Raw genomic sequence first — 17,461 nt, forward strand, 5'->3', positions numbered from 1 at the left:
GAGTTTCAGATATTAACTCCCATTACCTACTCGCTATGTAGTCTCAGGCAAGCTCTTCTAGCAGAGCTTCTGAAGGGGCCCAGCGACCCTGCATCCAGGGGCTGCTGGGAGGGTTCAAAGCAGATGAAGCTGGCCAAAGTCCTGGCTCCCCGTCAGAACTGCATGAGCAGGGGTTATTACTATCGGGACTAAGCCTGTAGGCCATGGAACCAGGCTGTGGACCTCCCTCTGGCCACAACTAGAACTTCAAAAGCCAGCCCTCCCCACCTCTCCCCATGCTCATGGAGGTCAGGGCAGGGAGACGAGCAGGGAGACCTACAGGACTAGATCAGACGAGCTAGAGGAGCAGGTTCAGCCATCAGGGCCACAGTGATTCCAGGTACTACTGCCTGGACCCCCACCTATCTGTGCTGACAGACCGAAGCCTCACTCACGGGCCACTCAGCACATGGGTTCCCCTGCCCGGAATGCAGGAGTTCTATGATGAACTGATGTGGTCTACCAAAGCTCCTGCCCCTCTGTGACTCCTGCTCCCAACACCAGAGCAGGGGCTGCACCCCCTTCCTGTCATCCTGAGGATCTGACAAATGCTAGCAGTCATGGCTTGCCAGCTATCTCACCACCTGCCCCACATCTGGCAGGGCCCAGCTGGCTTCCAGCTCTAGTCCTGTCTCAGGATCCTGAGTGTGTTCCCAGAAAGCCAGAAGTGTTTCCCTGAGATCTTTGCCTTGGTTTCCTCCTCAGTGAGAATGGTGTCCTCGAGCTTATAAGTCAGATAGAGGTGTAGTGACCACTGGACAGGAAATATGGCCCCTTGATGCTAGACACAGACATGGCTGGGTAGTACTGACGAGTGTGCTGTGTCAAGGGGCACAGAGAAGCATGGGGGTGGTAGGGAGGTATCTAGAGCCAGGCTCAGTTTTCTCATCTGTGAAATGGGGATGGTAATAGCATGTCCCCAGAGAAACGAGAATCCCTGCTCCATGAACGTCCTTGCTCATAGCACTTCGGAATTGGCCCCTGTCCACACAGACTTTATTGTTGGGGTGGGGGGAGGGAAGGGTCCTTGACCCTGATCAGGAGGATGATCCCAGTCTAGAAGTTGGGAAGCCCGGCACTCAGCCATCACTGGGCAGGGCAGGCACGCTAGCCAGAGCGGGCAGCAGCCGTGTGTATATATCAACCCCACGGAGGAACACGGCCTCATGCAACCGCTCATCGTGGTCGTGCAGCAGCACAGGTGTGAGGTTCATGGGCGAGAAGCCCAGAGCTGGGACCCCTACCTGCAGGGGGCAAGGAGAAGCCATTAGGAGGAAGGCCAGCATCCAGAACCACCCCACTGCCCACCCACTGCAAGTGGCTCACCGCACGGAGATAGCGGCTATCGGTGGCAGCAGGGAAAATCTCTGGCTCCAGGGTGAGGTTCCTACAGAGGGAAGAGCCTGGTGAATGAGGAGGCTGACGGGAGAGAGCAAGGGAAGGACTGGAGGGGCAGAGGCAGGTGGAAGGGAGGTAGGAGGAGAGAGGAAAGGGGAAGAGAAAGGCTGGCCAGTGTGCTCACATGTCCTTGCAGGCCCCGCTAAATGCTGCCCACCAGGGGTCTGAGTCATCAGTAGATGTCACTCGGGACTCTGTCCACTTCTGGAAGGAGAAGGATTGCAGGATCAAGACAGGGCCCGGACATCTTGCCCTATTCTTCACTGCTTCTCTCTCTGCCTCTCTCTCTCTCTTTGTGTCTCCCATGAATAAATAAATAAATAATCTTTAAAAAAATAAATAAAAGTAGTATTATATAAATGTTTAATTCAGGTCCATGCCTCTCTTCATGCTATAAAGACTATGAGACCATGAACTGGGTCTACTTTCACTCCTACGGTATCCCTAGCACTCAACAGTGGCCTCTACAACTAAGGCTTGTTGGTGAATAAAATGTCTCTCCTGCCTAAAGAAATGCCCAGACGTATACAGGCACACCAGGCCTGCATCCCCACTGTGACACCCACTCAACAAGCCCCGTTTCCCCTGCCTCCAGAGCTCTTGACCCAGAGTCCCAGCTGATACCTGAGCAAAGTCGAAGGTGACCCCATCACCAGCTGCCTGGCACCAGCCCTGCAGCTGCTCCTCGAAAGCCTATGAGAAGGGAGATAAGCTGACCTCTCAGGCTCTCCCTGAGCCTCCAGCAGAGGATTGAGGACCCGGCTCCCTCCTCCAAACCCAGGTAGAGTTGGCACCTTCAGCTCCACATCTGGTGCCACACGGAAGTCGAAGCTGGCGCTCATAGTAGCAGGTACCACATTATAGGCCACGCCGCCCTCTAGCTTGGTCAGATTCACCGAGGTCACAGCCCCTGCCTTCAGGTGGGGGTTTGACTGCAGCCTGCAGTGGGGGGCAGGAAAACGATAGAGAGCCCCCATTCTCTCTGGCACAGCCGCCCAGACCCCCAGCCTCTTCCCCAGGCTGCCTCACCTCTGCCTCTCCTTCTCCCGGAAAGTCAGGATTGAGCTCACAACCTTGTGCTAGGAGAGTGTGAGGTCAGATGTGAGAGTGGCCCCAGGACAGAGCCTTGGGAATTCCCAAACTCCCTCCCTGTGTGCCACGCACCAGCTTCTCTGCCGCCGTGTCCTCGATGAAGCGTGAGCCGTGGCCTGGGTTCCCTGTGCTCGTGATCCGCACCCCTGGGAGATGAGGGAGAAGAGGGTGTCTTCAGCAAGGGAGAGGCTGGAGAAGCGATCAGCCTTGGAGTGGGCCTGGGTCTTCCCCTCATTCCAAGCTCCTCTGGCAGGACTGTTCGCTTCAGAACAGTGTAGAGCTGACTCCCCTGCCACCCACACCCCCCGCCACCACCCTGGGGGCTACCCTCAGAAACTCAGGAGGAAGCCCAAGTAGGAAGGGGCTGGGAGGGAGAGACTCTGGGTTCCAGGCCTCCTCAGGCTCCAACTTGCTGCAGGACTCTAGGCAGGCCCCTGCCCCTTCTGGCCTAGTGCCCCACCTCACAGAGATGCCCTCCTTCCAAGCCCATACTCACACCAGGGGCTTCGCTCACTGTAAAAGACAGTGAAGGCGTCGGTGGGGTTGGCCAGGCCTGGGGAGGGAAAGGGGATTCAGGGGGTGGACTGGTCCAGCCACCGGCAGCCTCCACATCCCCCCTACCGGCTGCTCAGGGGCCTGCCACCCTGCTCACCTTCATCCAGGGCGAAGCCGGCCTTCAGGGCCCGGAACTCAGGTCGCTGCACGAACAGCTCCATGCCTTTGTGACCCCCAACCTCCTCATCTGCGAAAGCAGCAGGGACCTGGGATGAAGGAGCTGCCTCTGCCAACACATCCTCCTGTTCCCTAAAAGCGTCCCTCCCCAAGCCACTCCTACCTGGCACAAAGGTCATATGGATGGTTCTGGGGAAATGGCGACCCTCAGCCTTCAGCCTCCTCACAGCCTCCAGGTACCTGAGGGGCAATGCCAGGGTTTAAGCCAGGCGCCTTAAACTGTGGTCTCTGTCCTGCCACCGGATGCCTGCAGGTAGGCTGGAGCCCGCAGTTGGCAGGGGACCATGGGAAGGCCCTGTCCTTCAGTCTCCCTATCCATGTAAGGGTGACAATTCCTGTCCAAGAGAAGGGGTAAATTCCTCGGCCTCAAGGTTCTCAATCACACCCTAGGCCCCGAGTCATTTTGATAGGCCAGTAGGGACACTGTGGGGGACAGGAAATGGGAGAACACTCACTGGATGCTGACACACTTCATGTCCTGGGCACCCCTGGCATAGATGTAGCCTTCAGCATCCTTGAAGGCCTCAAAGGGGTCATGGCTCCAGTGTTCCTGGGGCAGAGATGAGAGGAGGGACCCGAGTCCCACATTTAGTCATTAATCTACTCTGTTCAACTGTGGTCCTGCCCTAGAAGCCAACCCTACGGCTGAGGTGACGAGTGGGATTGGTGAAAGGGACAGAAGAGGGCTGCAGAGGGCAGTTGATTGCCATTCTTCATCTCTACTCCCACCTCCTCCCCTACCCTGGGCACAGAATGGCCCACTGGACAAAATGATGTCCTATGAGGTTGGGAGTCAGTTTTGGGACCAGCTCCTTAGGCTCCCTGGGGACCAGTGGGGGGTCTGCATCATCTTTGTGTACCCCAAGGCCTGCACCGCTCCCCGCGCCCCCACACACCTTGAAGACAGGCACCACATCCGTGTGAGAGTTTAGTATGAGGGAGGAGAGTCTGGGGTTGGTGCCTGGCCACGTCAGAATGGTCACCACATAGCCAGGTGCCACCTGGAGAGGACCAGAAGGTAAGGAGGTGCCCCAGGGGCACCTCCCAACCCCATGCAGGGCCCCAGGCTCACCTCTACTTTCTGACAGCCCAGGCCCAGCTGATGGGCTCTCTCCTCAAGGAAGGCCACAGCAGCCCCTGGGGACACATAGAGTCTTGGGCCTACTTCTGCCTCTACCCACACCTCCCACCAGCCCAGGGAGAGCTGGGGGGCACATCCAGAGAGAGGAGCCGACCCTTACACAGGCCACTGCCTCCTCAGTGCAATTCCACATCCCTTGGGGACACCCGCATTTCTGTCTCCAGCGAAGATTATCTTTGGCCAGTCAGTGACCCTTTGTGGAAGGTCAGGTGGGAAGTCCAGAGTTAGAAATTGCTCTCTTCCTCAGGGATGGGCAGAGGCATGACCTTCCGCCAGTGTCTCCCAGCTGGTAAGTACAGGGCGAGGGTCTGGACCCATGTCCATAATTCCCAGCCACCAAGCTTGATTCCCCGAGGGCTGTGGTCTCTGTCCTGCCACCGTTGCTTCTGGAGCCTCTTCCCTTGGGGCTGTCCCATCTCCCTCCCCCACCTCAGACCCCGGCAGTGAGGTGAAGTTGTTTCTTCCCTAGCGCCAGGAGTAACTTTTGGTACAACAGCCCGCTAGAGGCGTGGAGGCGCCACTTGGGGCAGCAGAGTGGGGCTCAGCGGGGTGACAATTGGTGGGCGTCGGTGTAGAGCAGGCCCCGCCCCGGATCCCACCGCAGGCCCCGAAACCACCGCGTTCTCACCGTAGTCGGGCTCCGGCTGGACGGTGCGGATCCGCAGGTACCGGCGGAAGAGCGTCACGGACGGGTGCTCGCCCTCGAGACCCTCGCTGGCCATGGCGCCGCGCTTGGTGAGCTAGGGGCAAGTCGAGTGGCTACCTACCCCTCCCAGCCGCTGGGGCCCAGGGGACCCCTAGATCTGCACCCAGCCCTTCCCCGGGGCGGTTCCCCGCACGTGAGAGCCCCCCTTCTGTTTCAGGAGCTGTGCCGGTCGCTTTCAACACATTCCCGTATTGAATGCACCAAAGAGCTCCAGGAAGTTCGTGCCTCTGAATGCCCACTTTACAGGGTGGAAAGCTGAGGCTGAGAGGTTCAGAGACGGCCACAGAGTAGCCGAGGCCAGGTCTGAATCCAGACGTGGACTTTCCCTGCCCTCCTCAAAACACTTCTCCCAATGGCCCAGATCTTATGCCACGTAACCCCTGACCCCCCTGCCCTTCTCTGGGGTCCCACCTCGCTCTTCGCTGGTCTCTGGCCCGCGCTCGCCTCTCAGCGCCTGCCCCGGACTGTGGCCAGGGCTCAGGGTCCTGCGAGGTCGAGGGCTCAGAATCGCCCCGGTCTGCCCACCACGTGGCTGCACCGGATCGCGGGGCGGGGCCGAAGACTGAGCGTAAGGGCCGCCCAAGTCTCTGTGGCAGAGTCGGCGACCGCGTCTCAGCCCGCCCCTGGCTCCAGCCTCGTCTCGGATTACGCGATCCCTCTCGGGGGCAGCCGCCGCCGCCGCCGCCGCCGCCGCCGCCACCTGCTCCGCCCCGCGGCCGCTGCGAGCCCCGCGGGCCCCGCCCCGCCCCGCCCCGCCCGCCCCGCCCCGCCGGCCTAGGCCGCGAGCTCCGGGTGGTCCCGCCCCCGGAGGGCTCTATCTCTGCAGCCTCCAGACTGAGCAGGAAGGGAGGAGGGCAGACCTAGACACAGGGCAGACCTGTGCCCCCGCAGGCGCCCCTCCCCCCTGGGGTACAGCGCTACAAAGTCCTGCCAGAGCTGGCCCCTCCCTGCAACCCCAGCCCCTCCCTCTAGTCTCTGACTTTTCCCCTTTCCTTGTCTCAGCATCTCAGGGAGATCCTCCCTAACTGCCTCACCCCCTGGCTGGAGAGGTTATTGGTCAATATCTGTCCCCTCAGACTGTAAGTTCCAGGAGGCTGGTCCATGTACCCGCAGGAATCTGTCACTAGCAGGGCACAGAGCAGACGCTGGACAACGTGCCACTAGTGAAGGATAAATGGACAGAGGGGCACATGTGTGACTGCATGTGAGATGGCGCGAATGTGCCTCTGTGTGAGCTAATTCAACAATGTGCATGACTGTGAGTGTGACAATACGAGTGTGAGATGCTGGTTGGGTGTGACAGAGAATGTCATGGTGACAGGATGTAACCGTGAGGCTGTATGATTGTGTGAGAGGTGGAGAAACAGCACAAAAGCATACATGTGGCATATTCTTGGCTGACCCTGTGCCAGGCTCCCTGGCTCTACTACAGCCACCGGACAGGAAGGATAAAGAGGCACAGGTGTCGCACTGGCCACCCACAGGCTGCTCACAGTTGTAGCTGCCCACTTGTGTGCCTGGTTGCCCTTTGTACTCTGGGCCAGTTCTGCCCCCTGCTACAGGGACTAAGTCTGCTTATGGATGACAGAGTTGAAAACTTCAACCTCTGTACCCAGAGGAGGCAGGCTGGGAGGGCAGGGTGGGGGATCCATCCCAACCCTCCTGGTGTTTAAGTCTAATCTGCTTGCTGACCCACACATACCTAGGGGGCAATCAGGCTTGGTAATTCACCAGCAATGCTATGTTCACTGTTAAACCACATTCCTCACTTCCATCCCTGCACATCCTGCTCCCTTTGGCCATAGGTCCTGCGTTCCTGATTCACTCGCTCAATTGCCAGACCATGAATTTCCCACCAATCCCAGTGGTCACACAGCAGTAGTAACACTTGCTTGCCCTGACCCCCTCCAGCCCTGTGTGGCCAAATGCTCCATTTAAGCAGACTGAGTCAAACCTAAAACCAAATTTTGAGCCAGGTATTACCATCATGCCCATTTTACAGGTGAGGAAATGAAGTCAAGAGTGGTGAGGACAGCCAGCTAGGAAGTAGCCCATGTTCTTAGCCTTCCCAGGCTGCAGAAGCCTCCTTCCAGCTCCCAGCCCCAAAGCAGCCCCAGGCTTGCCTCTCACTCCCACTCTACCTGCTGTAATGCCAGGAAATAGGACCTGTCACTCACCAAGCATGACAAAAATGTGTTTTTTTATTGTGTCTGTGAGATGAAATGAGAGGTCCTGGCTGGCCATTGCCCCCTGGCTTCCACTCTCCAATCCCAGGGGCTGCCTCCCTTGTGGAGCACTGGTCCAGATTCTCCAAGCTCAGGCCAGGTCTGGGGCCTAGTCAGTGGGTGAACTCAAGGCAGGTGGTCAAGGAAGGCAAGAAGGACAAGGTGGAAGTCTTGAGGCTTGTGGAGGTAGCAGGCATGTCCTGCATCACGAAGCTTCACCACAGAGTGGTTGGGCAGGTGCCGGAGCTGCCGCAGTGACTCCCGAGCCAGGATACGGTCCAGCTCCCCATACAAGATGAGAGTTGGGGTCTGCAGGGCAAGGTAAGGGGCTGTGATCTGGGGAGCTTGATGGGGACTGACCCTCTAGCCACCTCCTTAGGAAATCTTTCCCAAACACCCCATCTCTTTCTATCCATATGAGGCCATGCCTCCTCCAAGTGAGACATGAGTCCTTTCCCGCCCCGTGACTTGAGACAGGAATAGGAAGCTGGACCTTTGGAAACCCTCCTTCCAGTACCTTCACAGCCCAGAATTGTTCCTGGGTGTAGTTCTGGGTGGAGGCGGGTGCGATGGGCACAAATCCACGCAGCTGGTGGTGGCCTTGGATCAAGAAGGGCAGGGCGTAACGGCCACTCAGAGAGGGGCTCACCAGAACGGCATTGTGCACCTCCAGGTCTCGCAGCACCCGCTCCAGCAGCTCTGCTCGCCCTGCCTCTGTGTTTGCCTCCTTGGAAGGTGCAGAGTTCCCAAAACCTGGGAACAGCAGGAGGCAGTAGCTGAGGGAGGTTGGAAAGGAACTAGGACTTCCTGCCCACCGCAATGGGGGAAAAGCAGAGGCACACGGCAGTGCTACTCCCAACTTCCCAGAAGCCATTTTTTGTAATGTGATAGGTCTGCTAGAAAAGCATCTTTCATCCATTATATTGGCAAAACTAAGAAGATTGACAATGTGCAGTGCTGGGAAAGATGTGGGGAAATGGGCACTTTCGTACATGACTGATGGGAGGCACAAATCCATATAGCAGTTTTGGAGGGTAAGGTAATATTTGTCAAAAATTTTTAAATGTGTGTCATTTGACCCATCAATTATCCTTGGTAGCTACCCTACAGAAATTATTGCCTACATGCTCAAAGAAACATGTCCAAAGTTGCTTCAGTTTCAAGCATTTCCACTGATGCTGAAAACTCTAAATCAGCCTATATATCTACCTATAGAGAAATGGCAGATAAAACCTGTCCATCCTTCCAATGGCACCCAGTACAGACACGGAGGTTCATAGTGACTGGCCTGCTCTATGAGATGTAATTTAAGGGGAGAAAACCAAGCTGCAGATAGATTTGCTAAGCAGACAGGACACTAGTCATGTTTCTAACCTCACCACACAATCTTGGGTATTGTCTTTCTATATATGGAAATGCCTGAAGGGGGTTGGGCAACACTTAGGAGAGAAATGTGGCATGGGCCTCCAAGGGCCTCACTTTTGTTCGATTTTTAAAGACAAGAATGATAACATAAATCAATTGCATGGCTAAAAGACCAAAAAGCTACTTAGTTTGTCATAATAAGTACACGGAGATCTCTCCATGCAAGCACTTGTGAAGTGAATCATGTTTCTACTAGCTCTGTGGCATGCAACACTCCACATTCTAGTTTTCAAGGTAGAAAATAAAGACACAGACCTTTTAGTATAACCATCTTGTGTTGTGACCTGCCCCAGACATTGGGGTCCAAATGCAGCCACCCCACCATACCTTAAGGCTTTTCTACCCCTCCAATTCCTCCCTCTGGGAAACTGTCCCTTGTACCTGCTAGATATTGCCTCCCTAAACCCCGGAGTGGGGGCTCTCACCTGGGAGGTCAAGGGCCACGGCCCGGTAGCCCCTCTGCGCCAGCAGCTGCAGTGTGCCCAGCTGCTCCCATGTGTGGGAGTTAAAGGCCTTTCCATGGAGGAGCACCACTTCCACCCTGTGGGCACACAGGGGAGTGTGTGTCCTGAGGGTCTCAGAGTGGCCCACCATTCGTTCTTTCTAGGCTTGTCCCACCACCACCCCAGGCCCTGAGAGCCCTGAATTGAGCTGGGGTCCCATGCAGGGACTTCCCTGTGGACCTAGTCTGTCCATTACACCCTGGGATCAGCACCCACCTGCGTGCCCGGTGGAGCGGGAGCACCTCGCGGTAAAAGATGGGGGAGTTGCCAGGGGTGAGACCAGCCAGGATTGTGACATTGGGGCCTCCCCAGAGCCAGGAGGTCTGCTCAGGGGGGCCTGGCAGCCCCACATACAGGAGCAGCATGAGCAGCAGGCCCAGGCCCAGCAGGGCTACCTGGAACCGGCTCATGGAGGTCTGTACCACAGTCTGGAGGAGAGGAGAGGAAGAAGATGCTGGGGCTGTGGCCCCATCAGGTCCCCTGGACCCCATCCCCAAATCCACCCAGAAGCCCCCAGCAGAGGAAGAGCTTAGCCCTTGCCCTTTCATCCTGCTCTGGGCAGGGGTCTGAAGGTTCATATCCAACTTCTCCACATGCTGGGGCAAGGGCTCCGATACCCTACAGCCTGAGAAGGAGCATCTGAGATGTCCCTGGATACACAGCATGCTCCATGACCACCATCCTCATTGTGCCAGCTAAAACCACTTCCGTTCATCAAGTGCTTATGACAGCCAGATTCTGTGCTTGGCCCTTCACATACCAGGGCTCACGAATCCAGGCAAGAACACCGGGGAGCAGATATAATTAGAGTTCTCTTGCAAATGAGGAAACAAAGGCTCAGAGATGTAAATTCTCTTGCTCAAAATGCAGAGTAGCAAGTGGCAGAACTGGGATCCAAACCCAGGGCTGGGCTGCTAACGACCAGGCTACACTCAGTTTGCCAAGGAAGAGATCACAGGGCCGAAAGGTGAGGGATGAACTGGAGCCTTGCTGGTGAGGATAGAGTACTGAGAGTCATCACAAGTGAAAGGCTACGTATAAGGCCCCATCCCACTGACAGCAAGCCCCATCCCACTGATGAAAATATTTAATGCTCTACTTCAGCTGATATTAAGTGGGAGGAGGGCTCATGGAGAATACCTGGGATGGAGAAATGCTGAGGCATAAGGGGACTACAGCCAGGGAGGAGCATGGTACACCTAGAAATGGAGGTTAGAGAGATGAATGCTCCCTCCCAACCCTACCCCAGTTTCATGACCTGCTTCACAGACTCCTGCAGTCTGGGTCCTTTGCCTATCCAGAGGACAGACATCAGGACCCAGGACCCAGACAGAACGGCTAGCCCTGGCTTTGAGGCTCTGCTTTGCCACTTCCTGGCTGTGTGTCTTCAGTTTGTCAGTAAAATGAGAGGAAGAATAATCCTGCATCAGCCCTCTCCAGTTTCCCATATTTCAGTAATATAGTGGACTTGACCCAGGGCTGTCCTGTCATCATTTCTTGGGCCTAGGATGAGTACACCTGCCTTATTCCCAGTTTCCAGTAAACACATCTTTATTGAGTGCCAAATGGGTGCTGGCCCAGCTAGAAACCAATATGGTGCCACCCTCCTTTCCTGGGAGCTTTGGGGATGTTTCTCAAGCCCTCGCCCCTAGGCTCCCAGTCCCGTGGGGGAGGGGGCAGTGGCAGCCCCTCTGGTGCTGATGGAGAGCCAGGAGCTGAGGGGAGGAACAGGCCACTCTTTTCTTCCTTTTGACCAGGAACAGCAAACTCCCACTCCACTTGAGCCTAAGTTCCCACTAGTGGGAGAATTGGAGCAGACCTCTCCTTGTGGGAAGCCTGCTGTAAGGGAGAGGCGGGACCTTGACTGTTGCCTTAGCAACCTAGGCAGATCATGGTAGTGGGCAGCTAGCCGGCAACCCAGCATATGCTACAGATATGGATGGCTTCAGATACCAGATGTGGTATAAGCTGTACCCAACTTAGGTCCTTAGCATACATGTATACAATGACACACAGGTGTACACACATGCACACAAACATCCAGTCTTGCTCCCACAATGCTTTTCTTTTGCACAAGCTATTCCTGGCATGGCACATACAGGCAGCCCTGCTTGGCCCATGAGCAATCGATCCCTTGAAATACATACCCTCAAAATCAGGCACATGGTCAGCCATCGGGAAGGCAGATGGACAGACAGACACACATGCTTTCAAAATCATGCACACCCTCAAATTCATCATAGTCATATACACCATCCTAAAACTACACATGCATACAAGAAACACACATGTGCAAGCAAACAGACGCTCATAGCCTCAGAAATACACAGGTAGATACACACCCTCAAAATCACATGTACACAGAAATGCACACAGCAGACATACACAGACGCAAGCATACAGACAGACCGACACCCCCCCCCAAAGGTTGGCACGTAGAAACAGACACCACATGGACACACACGCACATTCAGACCCCCGAGAACGCACTCAGACAAACGCCAGCGCTCACACACGACACACGGACACAGGCACACTCCCTGCCCCAGCGCCTGCCACTCCCGCAGGACTCTGCCCCAGGGCTCCCGGGGGCAGGGGGCGGAGCCAGGATGGTCCGCTCCCGGGCACCCCGCTGTCTTCACTCCCCGGGGACACTCACCGGGCCGACCGGGATGACCGGGCCGGACACCCCAGGGCGGGCCCCGCCCACGCGGAACCAGCAGCCAAACAACGCCGCGACCATTGCGCCGCCTCCTCGGCTCTGCAGGCTGCTGTGCGGACCAGGCAGGCGGTGGAGAGCGCGGCCAGAGAGGCGCGCTTGCGCAGTGCGCAGTCGCAGGCCCCGCGCCTCCTAACCCCACCGAGGGGGGACTCCAGGCGGCGCCCGAAAGCAAGTAGGCCAGGCCCACTGTCCAGACTTCCCGGATTGTTCTCAGCCCCAGGGCCAGGGGAGAGCCACCGGCTTCTTCCCAGCAGACCATCACTACCGTGGGTCAGTCCCTCGTCTATACAGCGGAGTTATGGATAAGGACCCTCGGTCAAGCCTTAGCACTGTGTCTGGAGAGGAGGCCTCGCTGTTTAATGTCAGATGTCATTGTTACTTGGCAGCTCCAGGTCTCAGCCCAACCCCGACAAGTACACAGGCGCTCGTAGTGTCACAGGCTAGGGTGGCCTGCGCCTCCTTCACTGCTCTTTATGGCACCTATCCTGGTGGCGGCCAGGGCGGGTACCGGGAGGCAGCGCGGGGCACATAGGACTGCGTTATGGACCCCGTGCCAAAGAGGCAACATCACACCCGTCCTACAGGCCGGGAAATAGGCTCGGAGACGCCGTGAAAACGATCGAGGCCACCTGGCTGGACCTTGAGTGCACTCAAAGCTGTCGGGCTTCCTGCTGCCAGCGCACGGCTCAGGGCCTGGGCAGTCAAGGCCAGGGATGAGCAGGGTGGGGAGGACGAGGACGGAGCAGCAGGGATGAGACCCCAAGAACCCTTCTCCTCCAGCCGCCTCATGTGCCTCCGGGGCACGCTGCTGGCGGCCAAACGCAAGGCGGGTGCTTGGAGCACCTGGCGCCCAAGGGCTCGGGGACAACGAGGCCGCTGGGACGAGAAAGATCTAGCGGCACCGACCGGCCCTGCCACGGCTTGTGGCCGCAAGAGGGCGCCGCGCGGCACGGCCCGGTCCCCGCCCTCCGCCGGGCCGCTGCCCCGCTCCCTGCCCCGGGCCCCAGTCGCCGCCAGAACTCGCCTGCCTCTAGTCCGCGCGAGCCTACGCAGCTCCCCAGGTACCAGCCCTGCGCCCCGACCCCCTCTTCTCCTGTCCAGTGAGAGCCCACCCCCATCTGCCCCCAGTGCTTCCCGTTCCGATCTCGGCTCCCGGGTCCCCTCTCGGGCCTGCCCCACCGTTTCCGCGTGCGCCTTACCGGGCCCAGCGAGCCAGGACCGAAGTCCGCGGAGCGCACCGAGCGAGCCGCCGCGGCGCGGATGGCCGGTGGCCGAGCTCCTGACCTCGGCGTCAGAGCGCTGGGCCCGGCGGGCGGCGCGCCGGACACCCCGCATTCCTCGCGGGCCGGAACTCCAAAGACTTCCCCAGCTCTGCGTTCCGGCTTCCGCCTCCGGAAAATGGGTTTTTAACTCCAACCGCGACCGGCTCCGGCCTGTGGTGCCAACCTACAAACTGTGAACAGTGCCTGGAAGAGGAAGAGGTGGAAGCAAAACATCTACTTGCTGTTGATTGAGCACTTACTATGCTCACTGTGCGCTGGGAGCGGCGTCCAGCGTTTTCCGGGCTTGAGCTCGTTTAATTTAATCTCACCGACCGCCTCTAAGCTGAGTGCTATTGTATTATCCCCATTTGTAGAAAAGGATAATAACAATGAGGACAATAATCGTAAGGGGAGCTCTTGGTATTGAGTTCCAAGGGTAGGCACCCTCATTTATCAATTCTTTTTTTTTTTTTTTCCAACTCTTTAATTCTTGAGGTAGGCTTTATTGCCCCTTATTCCAGAAGAGGAAACTGAAGCTCAATGCCACACAGTTGACTGGCAGAGGCATAAATAACACCCCTGTCTTCCCCACCCCACAGCATGTGGAGAGTTCTGGTAGCCCCCTGTAGGCCTCCTTGCTGCTCCCAGAGGGACCCCTGCCCCTTCTGTTGCTCTCTTTGCTCCATGAGCAGGGTGTTCTGTGGCTCCTCATCAGTCTGGCCTTGAACCACAGGTGCTTCACCAGGACAGCGGCAGGGATGGCGGGTGTGGAGCAGCAGGAGGGCACCATCCAGGTACAGGGCCAGAGCCTCTTCTTCCGAGAGGGTCGCCCAGGCGGCGGGCAGGCTGCCAGCTTCTCAGTTCTGCTGTTGCATGGCATCCGCTTCTCCTCCGAGACCTGGCAGAAACTGGGCACGCTGCACAAGCTGGCTCAGGCTGGCTACCGGGCTGTGGCCATTGACCTGCCAGGTACTTCCGGGGCAGGCTTCTGGACAGGGGTTGTGGGGGCCTCACTGGGGAAACTGTGCACCAGGACACTGGAAGGACCTAGCCAGGCTAGGCCCTGAGCTTGACAGGGTGCAGTGTACTTAGCCAGCCAGGGCCTTCCAGTTTTCTCTGGTCTCCATTGGGATGTGGTCTGGACACTCTCCAGCTGCTTCTAACCAGGTTGCCCAGGGCAGTGTCTCAGGGTCTCTGAGCCTGTTTCCTCATCTGTAATGGGAGATACAGATTTTGGATGGGTGGCTCTAGTGAGAATGGACTGAGATTACGTGAATATGTGACCAATACCCAGCACCTAATAATCAGTACTCAGCCAATTGGAATTAAAATCTTTTGACAGAGCCATAAGTATAGGCTCTGTTGGAAGCCCTAAGGAGTGAGACTGAGTCTCCTGACACATTTAGGGGTGAGGAGACTTTCCTAAGGTCACATAGACAGTTGGGTGGAAAACTGAAACCTGGCCCCAGCTGTGTTGGACTTCAGAGCCTGATCCTTTCCAGGACACTCTACTGCTGGGAGAGATGGGCATAGACAAGGGAAATGCCTCGTGCTTGCCACAGATATGACAGATCTAGGCTGCCGTAGCAATAAACTTGGGCACACTGTGTGCTGCAGGAACCTGGCACAGAGAGATTGACTTAGGAGGGTTTCCTGAAGGAAGGGACTGTCTCTTCCATTTTCCTACTCAATGCCCTTATCTTTCTCACACCTGAATCCCTGCAGGTCTGGGGCGCTCCAAGGAAGCAGTGGCCCCTGCCCCTATCGGGGAATTGGTCCCCAGCAGCTTCCTGGCAGCTGTGGTGGATGCCCTGGACCTGGGCTCTCCAGTTGTGATCAGCCCATCGTTGAGTGGCATGTACTCCCTGCCCTTCCTCACGGCCCCTGGCTCCCAGCTCCGGGGCTATGTGCCAGTGGCCCCCATCTGCACTGACAAAATCAATGCTGCGGATTATGCCAGTGTGAAGGTATCCCTGTGTGGGAGGCTGAGATGCCCCTACCATGAGCAAGAAAGGGTCCATCCGGGGGGCCTCTTGTCACTTGGGGCAGGGTAACCAAGGTGTAGCTTCTGGGGGGAGCTAAACTACCAAACTCTGCCCTTTATCTTTATTTAGCAGATTACTGTGCCTTGGCCTGTGCTAAACTGTGTACTGGGGCAGCAAAAATTCATGCCTCTGTCCCCCAGGAGCTGGGGCCTCTCCTACTCCCCACTGGACCAGCTTGTCTCTCCCTCTCATTTGGGGTGACCCCAGGAAGAGACTGAAGTGGTGGTGGGCCTACAGCTGACCTCTAGGAGGCTGGGCTGGTGTGGCCGATCCCTGCTTACTGTTTCCCTTTCCTTTCTCTAGACCTCAACTCTTATAGTATATGGAGACCAAGACCCCATGGGTCTGACCAGCTTTGAACACCTGAAGCAGCTGCCCAACCACCGGGTGTTGGTCATGGAGGGGGCAGGGCACCCCTGTTACCTTGACAAACCTGAGGAGTGGCACACGGGGCTGCTGGATTTCCTGCAGGGGCTAGCATGAGACCCAGCCCTGCTGTCGCTGTGGGGGGTGGCTGCTGGCCTGCCTTGGACTCTCTCTGTTGCCTCCCTCCTCCATGGGTTCCTATTCATCATATACACACAACAGGTGGGTCTCTGTCTATCTGGATTCTTGTCTCTAGGGTCTGCCTTTTCCTCTTTCTCTTGCAGTGACAGACTAAGGAGGTGAAATCAAGAGGAAAAACCTCAGGAATCAAGAGACGTAATCTGGTGGAGGGTAATCTGTTAGATGGACTTCTCCTATAGGCTTTCCTGTTCACTCACACCCCTTCCTCTGCCCTGTGCAGCCTCCCCATCCTGCCTCTAACCTCTTCCTTCCGTTGCCCTACAGGGCATTCACATCTCCTACTCTTGCCTCTTAGACCACAGATACTTCCATGCCCACATCCATGCTTATGCATTTAGAGCCATCCATGTTCCCAAATATGACCCTTCACTTGGGAGCAACCACCTACGGACAGGCAACTTGACAGACATGCACAGTCACCAGCAGGTTTGCAGTGCGTGCACTCACACACATGCATTCTTGTGGTTCATTTGCATGGGCACATGCACCCTCCCAACCATGCAGAACCCTACCGTCCAGGAAGGTGGGGACCCTATGGGAGCCAGCCCTAAACTCCATTCACAGGTTGCAGCTGGCCCCAGACTAGAATTGCCTCCCAGAAGGTGAGGGCCATCCCTTGGAACCTCTGATCTCCTTGCTTTTCCCCCTCTTTCCGGGTGCTCCCTGGGTTATTAGGCCTGGATCTGCTCAGCCAAGCTTGTTTCCTGCTCTGAGGTTTGGGGGCTGGGGAAACGGAGAGCGGAGAGTGGAGGTCGGTGAAATAAAGTGATGCAATTAGACCCCGCAGGCTCTTGCTGTCTCCGGAGCGCCGCCCCTCCCCCGCCCCTGGGGACCGCCACTGTGGGCCCCTCCCCCACTCTGGCGGGACCAGATGGTCCCCCTGCCCTTTGTCCACCCGGCCAGATGGAGGGGAAGGGAGATTGGATTCCCCTCCCCACCCACACACACCCAGGTGCCAAGAGACTCAGCTGTGGGGGGAGGTGGAGGTCAGTGGGACCAGGCTGAGCCGATTATGGAGAAGAGGGGGAGATAGGTCTGCCCCCCAGGAGGTGCGGTGGGGGAAGAAGAGGGCTTGGGGACCGTCCAACTTCTCCCATTCCCTAGCAGAGTGCACGACCGCGCCGCGGCCCTTGCGACCCCAGCCCCCACAAGGCATCCTGGGGGTAGCTTTGGGGGAATGGCGGGGCGGGGTGCACGGGGTCACACCGCTCTCAGGCCCCTCCTCCAGCCGGTCCGGTCACCTGTCCGGGACGGACAAGGGCCGGGCCTTGAGGAAGCGGTTGGGTGGCCGAGGGGCGCGGGGCTTGGTGGGCGAGAGCCCCGCGCGGGGCCGGGCGGCGCAGAAGCGAGGAGAGCCGGGAGCCGGGAGCCGGGAGCCGGAGCCCGGAGCGCGGGGCCTGGCGGCGGGCCCGGGGCCGGGATGGGGGAGCGGGGGGTCGGCGGAGCGCCCGGCGGGCGGCCCTGCGGGGCCGGGGCGGGGGCGGGGGCGGGGGCGGGGGGCGCGGCCGCGCGGGCGCTCGCGGCGGGAGCCCCCGCCCCCCAGCTCCCGGCGCCGGGACGCGCTGCCGGGGAGGGTCGCCCCAGCCCTCCCGGAAGCGGCCGCC

General features: G+C 57.9%; 3 protein-coding genes across 9 annotated transcripts; 1 reads left to right on the forward strand and 2 right to left on the reverse strand.

Annotated features, from left to right (window-relative positions):
• Positions 1–1,006: 1,006 nt before the first annotated feature.
• ACY1 (aminoacylase 1) lies at positions 1,007–13,692 on the reverse strand. 4 transcript variants are annotated; one of them, XM_077858690.1, is made up of 15 exons: positions 13,183–13,315; positions 5,031–5,142; positions 4,334–4,398; positions 4,158–4,262; positions 3,717–3,811; positions 3,365–3,441; positions 3,182–3,271; positions 3,026–3,082; positions 2,602–2,675; positions 2,467–2,516; positions 2,232–2,376; positions 2,062–2,130; positions 1,562–1,641; positions 1,366–1,426; positions 1,007–1,283 (listed from the first exon to the last, which is right to left on the reverse strand). In XM_077858690.1, exons 2-15 carry the CDS (start codon positions 5,122–5,124, stop codon positions 1,119–1,121), a joined length of 1,227 nt encoding a protein of 408 aa, XP_077714816.1. In that variant the 5' UTR covers positions 5,125–5,142; positions 13,183–13,315; the 3' UTR covers positions 1,007–1,118. The 4 variants fall into 4 exon arrangements, with proteins under 4 accessions (XP_077714816.1, XP_077714815.1, XP_077714814.1 ...); XM_077858689.1 differs by lacking the exon at positions 13,183–13,315 and adding an exon at positions 5,520–5,762; XM_077858688.1 differs by lacking the exon at positions 5,031–5,142 and having other exon boundaries at positions 13,183–13,556.
• Positions 7,290–12,746, reverse strand: ABHD14A (abhydrolase domain containing 14A). Of its 4 annotated transcripts, none has more exons than XM_077858693.1 (6): positions 11,921–12,746; positions 10,402–10,460; positions 9,478–9,689; positions 9,184–9,299; positions 7,983–8,086; positions 7,290–7,642 (listed from the first exon to the last, which is right to left on the reverse strand). In XM_077858693.1, the coding sequence occupies exons 1-6, from the start codon at positions 12,240–12,242 to the stop codon at positions 7,460–7,462; spliced, it is 996 nt and encodes a 331-aa protein (XP_077714819.1). In that variant the 5' UTR covers positions 12,243–12,746; the 3' UTR covers positions 7,290–7,459. The 4 variants fall into 4 exon arrangements, with proteins under 4 accessions (XP_077714819.1, XP_077714818.1, XP_077714820.1 ...); XM_077858692.1 differs by having other exon boundaries at positions 7,851–8,086; positions 11,921–12,257; XM_077858694.1 differs by lacking the exon at positions 10,402–10,460 and having other exon boundaries at positions 7,851–8,086; positions 11,921–12,084.
• ABHD14B (abhydrolase domain containing 14B) lies at positions 12,890–16,636 on the forward strand. The gene is made up of 4 exons (XM_077858696.1): positions 12,890–13,044; positions 13,979–14,214; positions 14,971–15,212; positions 15,594–16,636. Exons 2-4 carry the CDS (start codon positions 14,004–14,006, stop codon positions 15,771–15,773), a joined length of 633 nt encoding a protein of 210 aa, XP_077714822.1. The 5' UTR covers positions 12,890–13,044; positions 13,979–14,003; the 3' UTR covers positions 15,774–16,636.
• The last annotated feature ends 825 nt before the right edge of the window (positions 16,637–17,461 follow it).

Source organism: Canis aureus, chromosome 19, assembly GCF_053574225.1.
Source record: "Canis aureus isolate CA01 chromosome 19, VMU_Caureus_v.1.0, whole genome shotgun sequence".
Lineage (NCBI taxonomy): Eukaryota > Metazoa > Chordata > Mammalia > Carnivora > Canidae > Canis > Canis aureus.

Excerpts from the sequence above, each read along its gene's own strand:
- ABHD14A (XM_077858692.1), bottom strand. The coding sequence starts at position 12,242 with ATGGTCTGCTGGGAAGAAGCCGGTGGCTCTCCCCTGGCCCTGGGGCTG. Across the intron at positions 8,087-9,183 it reads CGTGGCCCTTGACCTCCCAG|GTTTTGGGAACTCTGCACCT; the intron begins GTGAGAGCCCCC and ends TGCTGTTCCCAG. Across the intron at positions 7,643-7,850 it reads AACAATTCTGGGCTGTGAAG|ACCCCAACTCTCATCTTGTA; the intron begins GTACTGGAAGGA and ends CTTGCCCTGCAG.
- ACY1 (XM_077858688.1), bottom strand. The coding sequence starts at position 13,318 with ATGCGGGGTGTCCGGCGCGCCGCCCGCCGGGCCCAGCGCTCTGACGCC. Across the intron at positions 4,399-13,182 it reads GTCCTGGCTCGCTGGGCCCG|GGGCTGCTGTGGCCTTCCTT; the intron begins GTAAGGCGCACG and ends ATGTGTCCCCAG. Across the intron at positions 3,442-3,716 it reads ATGAAGTGTGTCAGCATCCA|GTACCTGGAGGCTGTGAGGA; the intron begins GTGAGTGTTCTC and ends ATTGCCCCTCAG.
- ABHD14B (XM_077858696.1), top strand. The coding sequence starts at position 14,004 with ATGGCGGGTGTGGAGCAGCAGGAGGGCACCATCCAGGTACAGGGCCAG. Across the intron at positions 14,215-14,970 it reads TGTGGCCATTGACCTGCCAG|GTCTGGGGCGCTCCAAGGAA; the intron begins GTACTTCCGGGG and ends GAATCCCTGCAG. Across the intron at positions 15,213-15,593 it reads CGGATTATGCCAGTGTGAAG|ACCTCAACTCTTATAGTATA; the intron begins GTATCCCTGTGT and ends TCCTTTCTCTAG.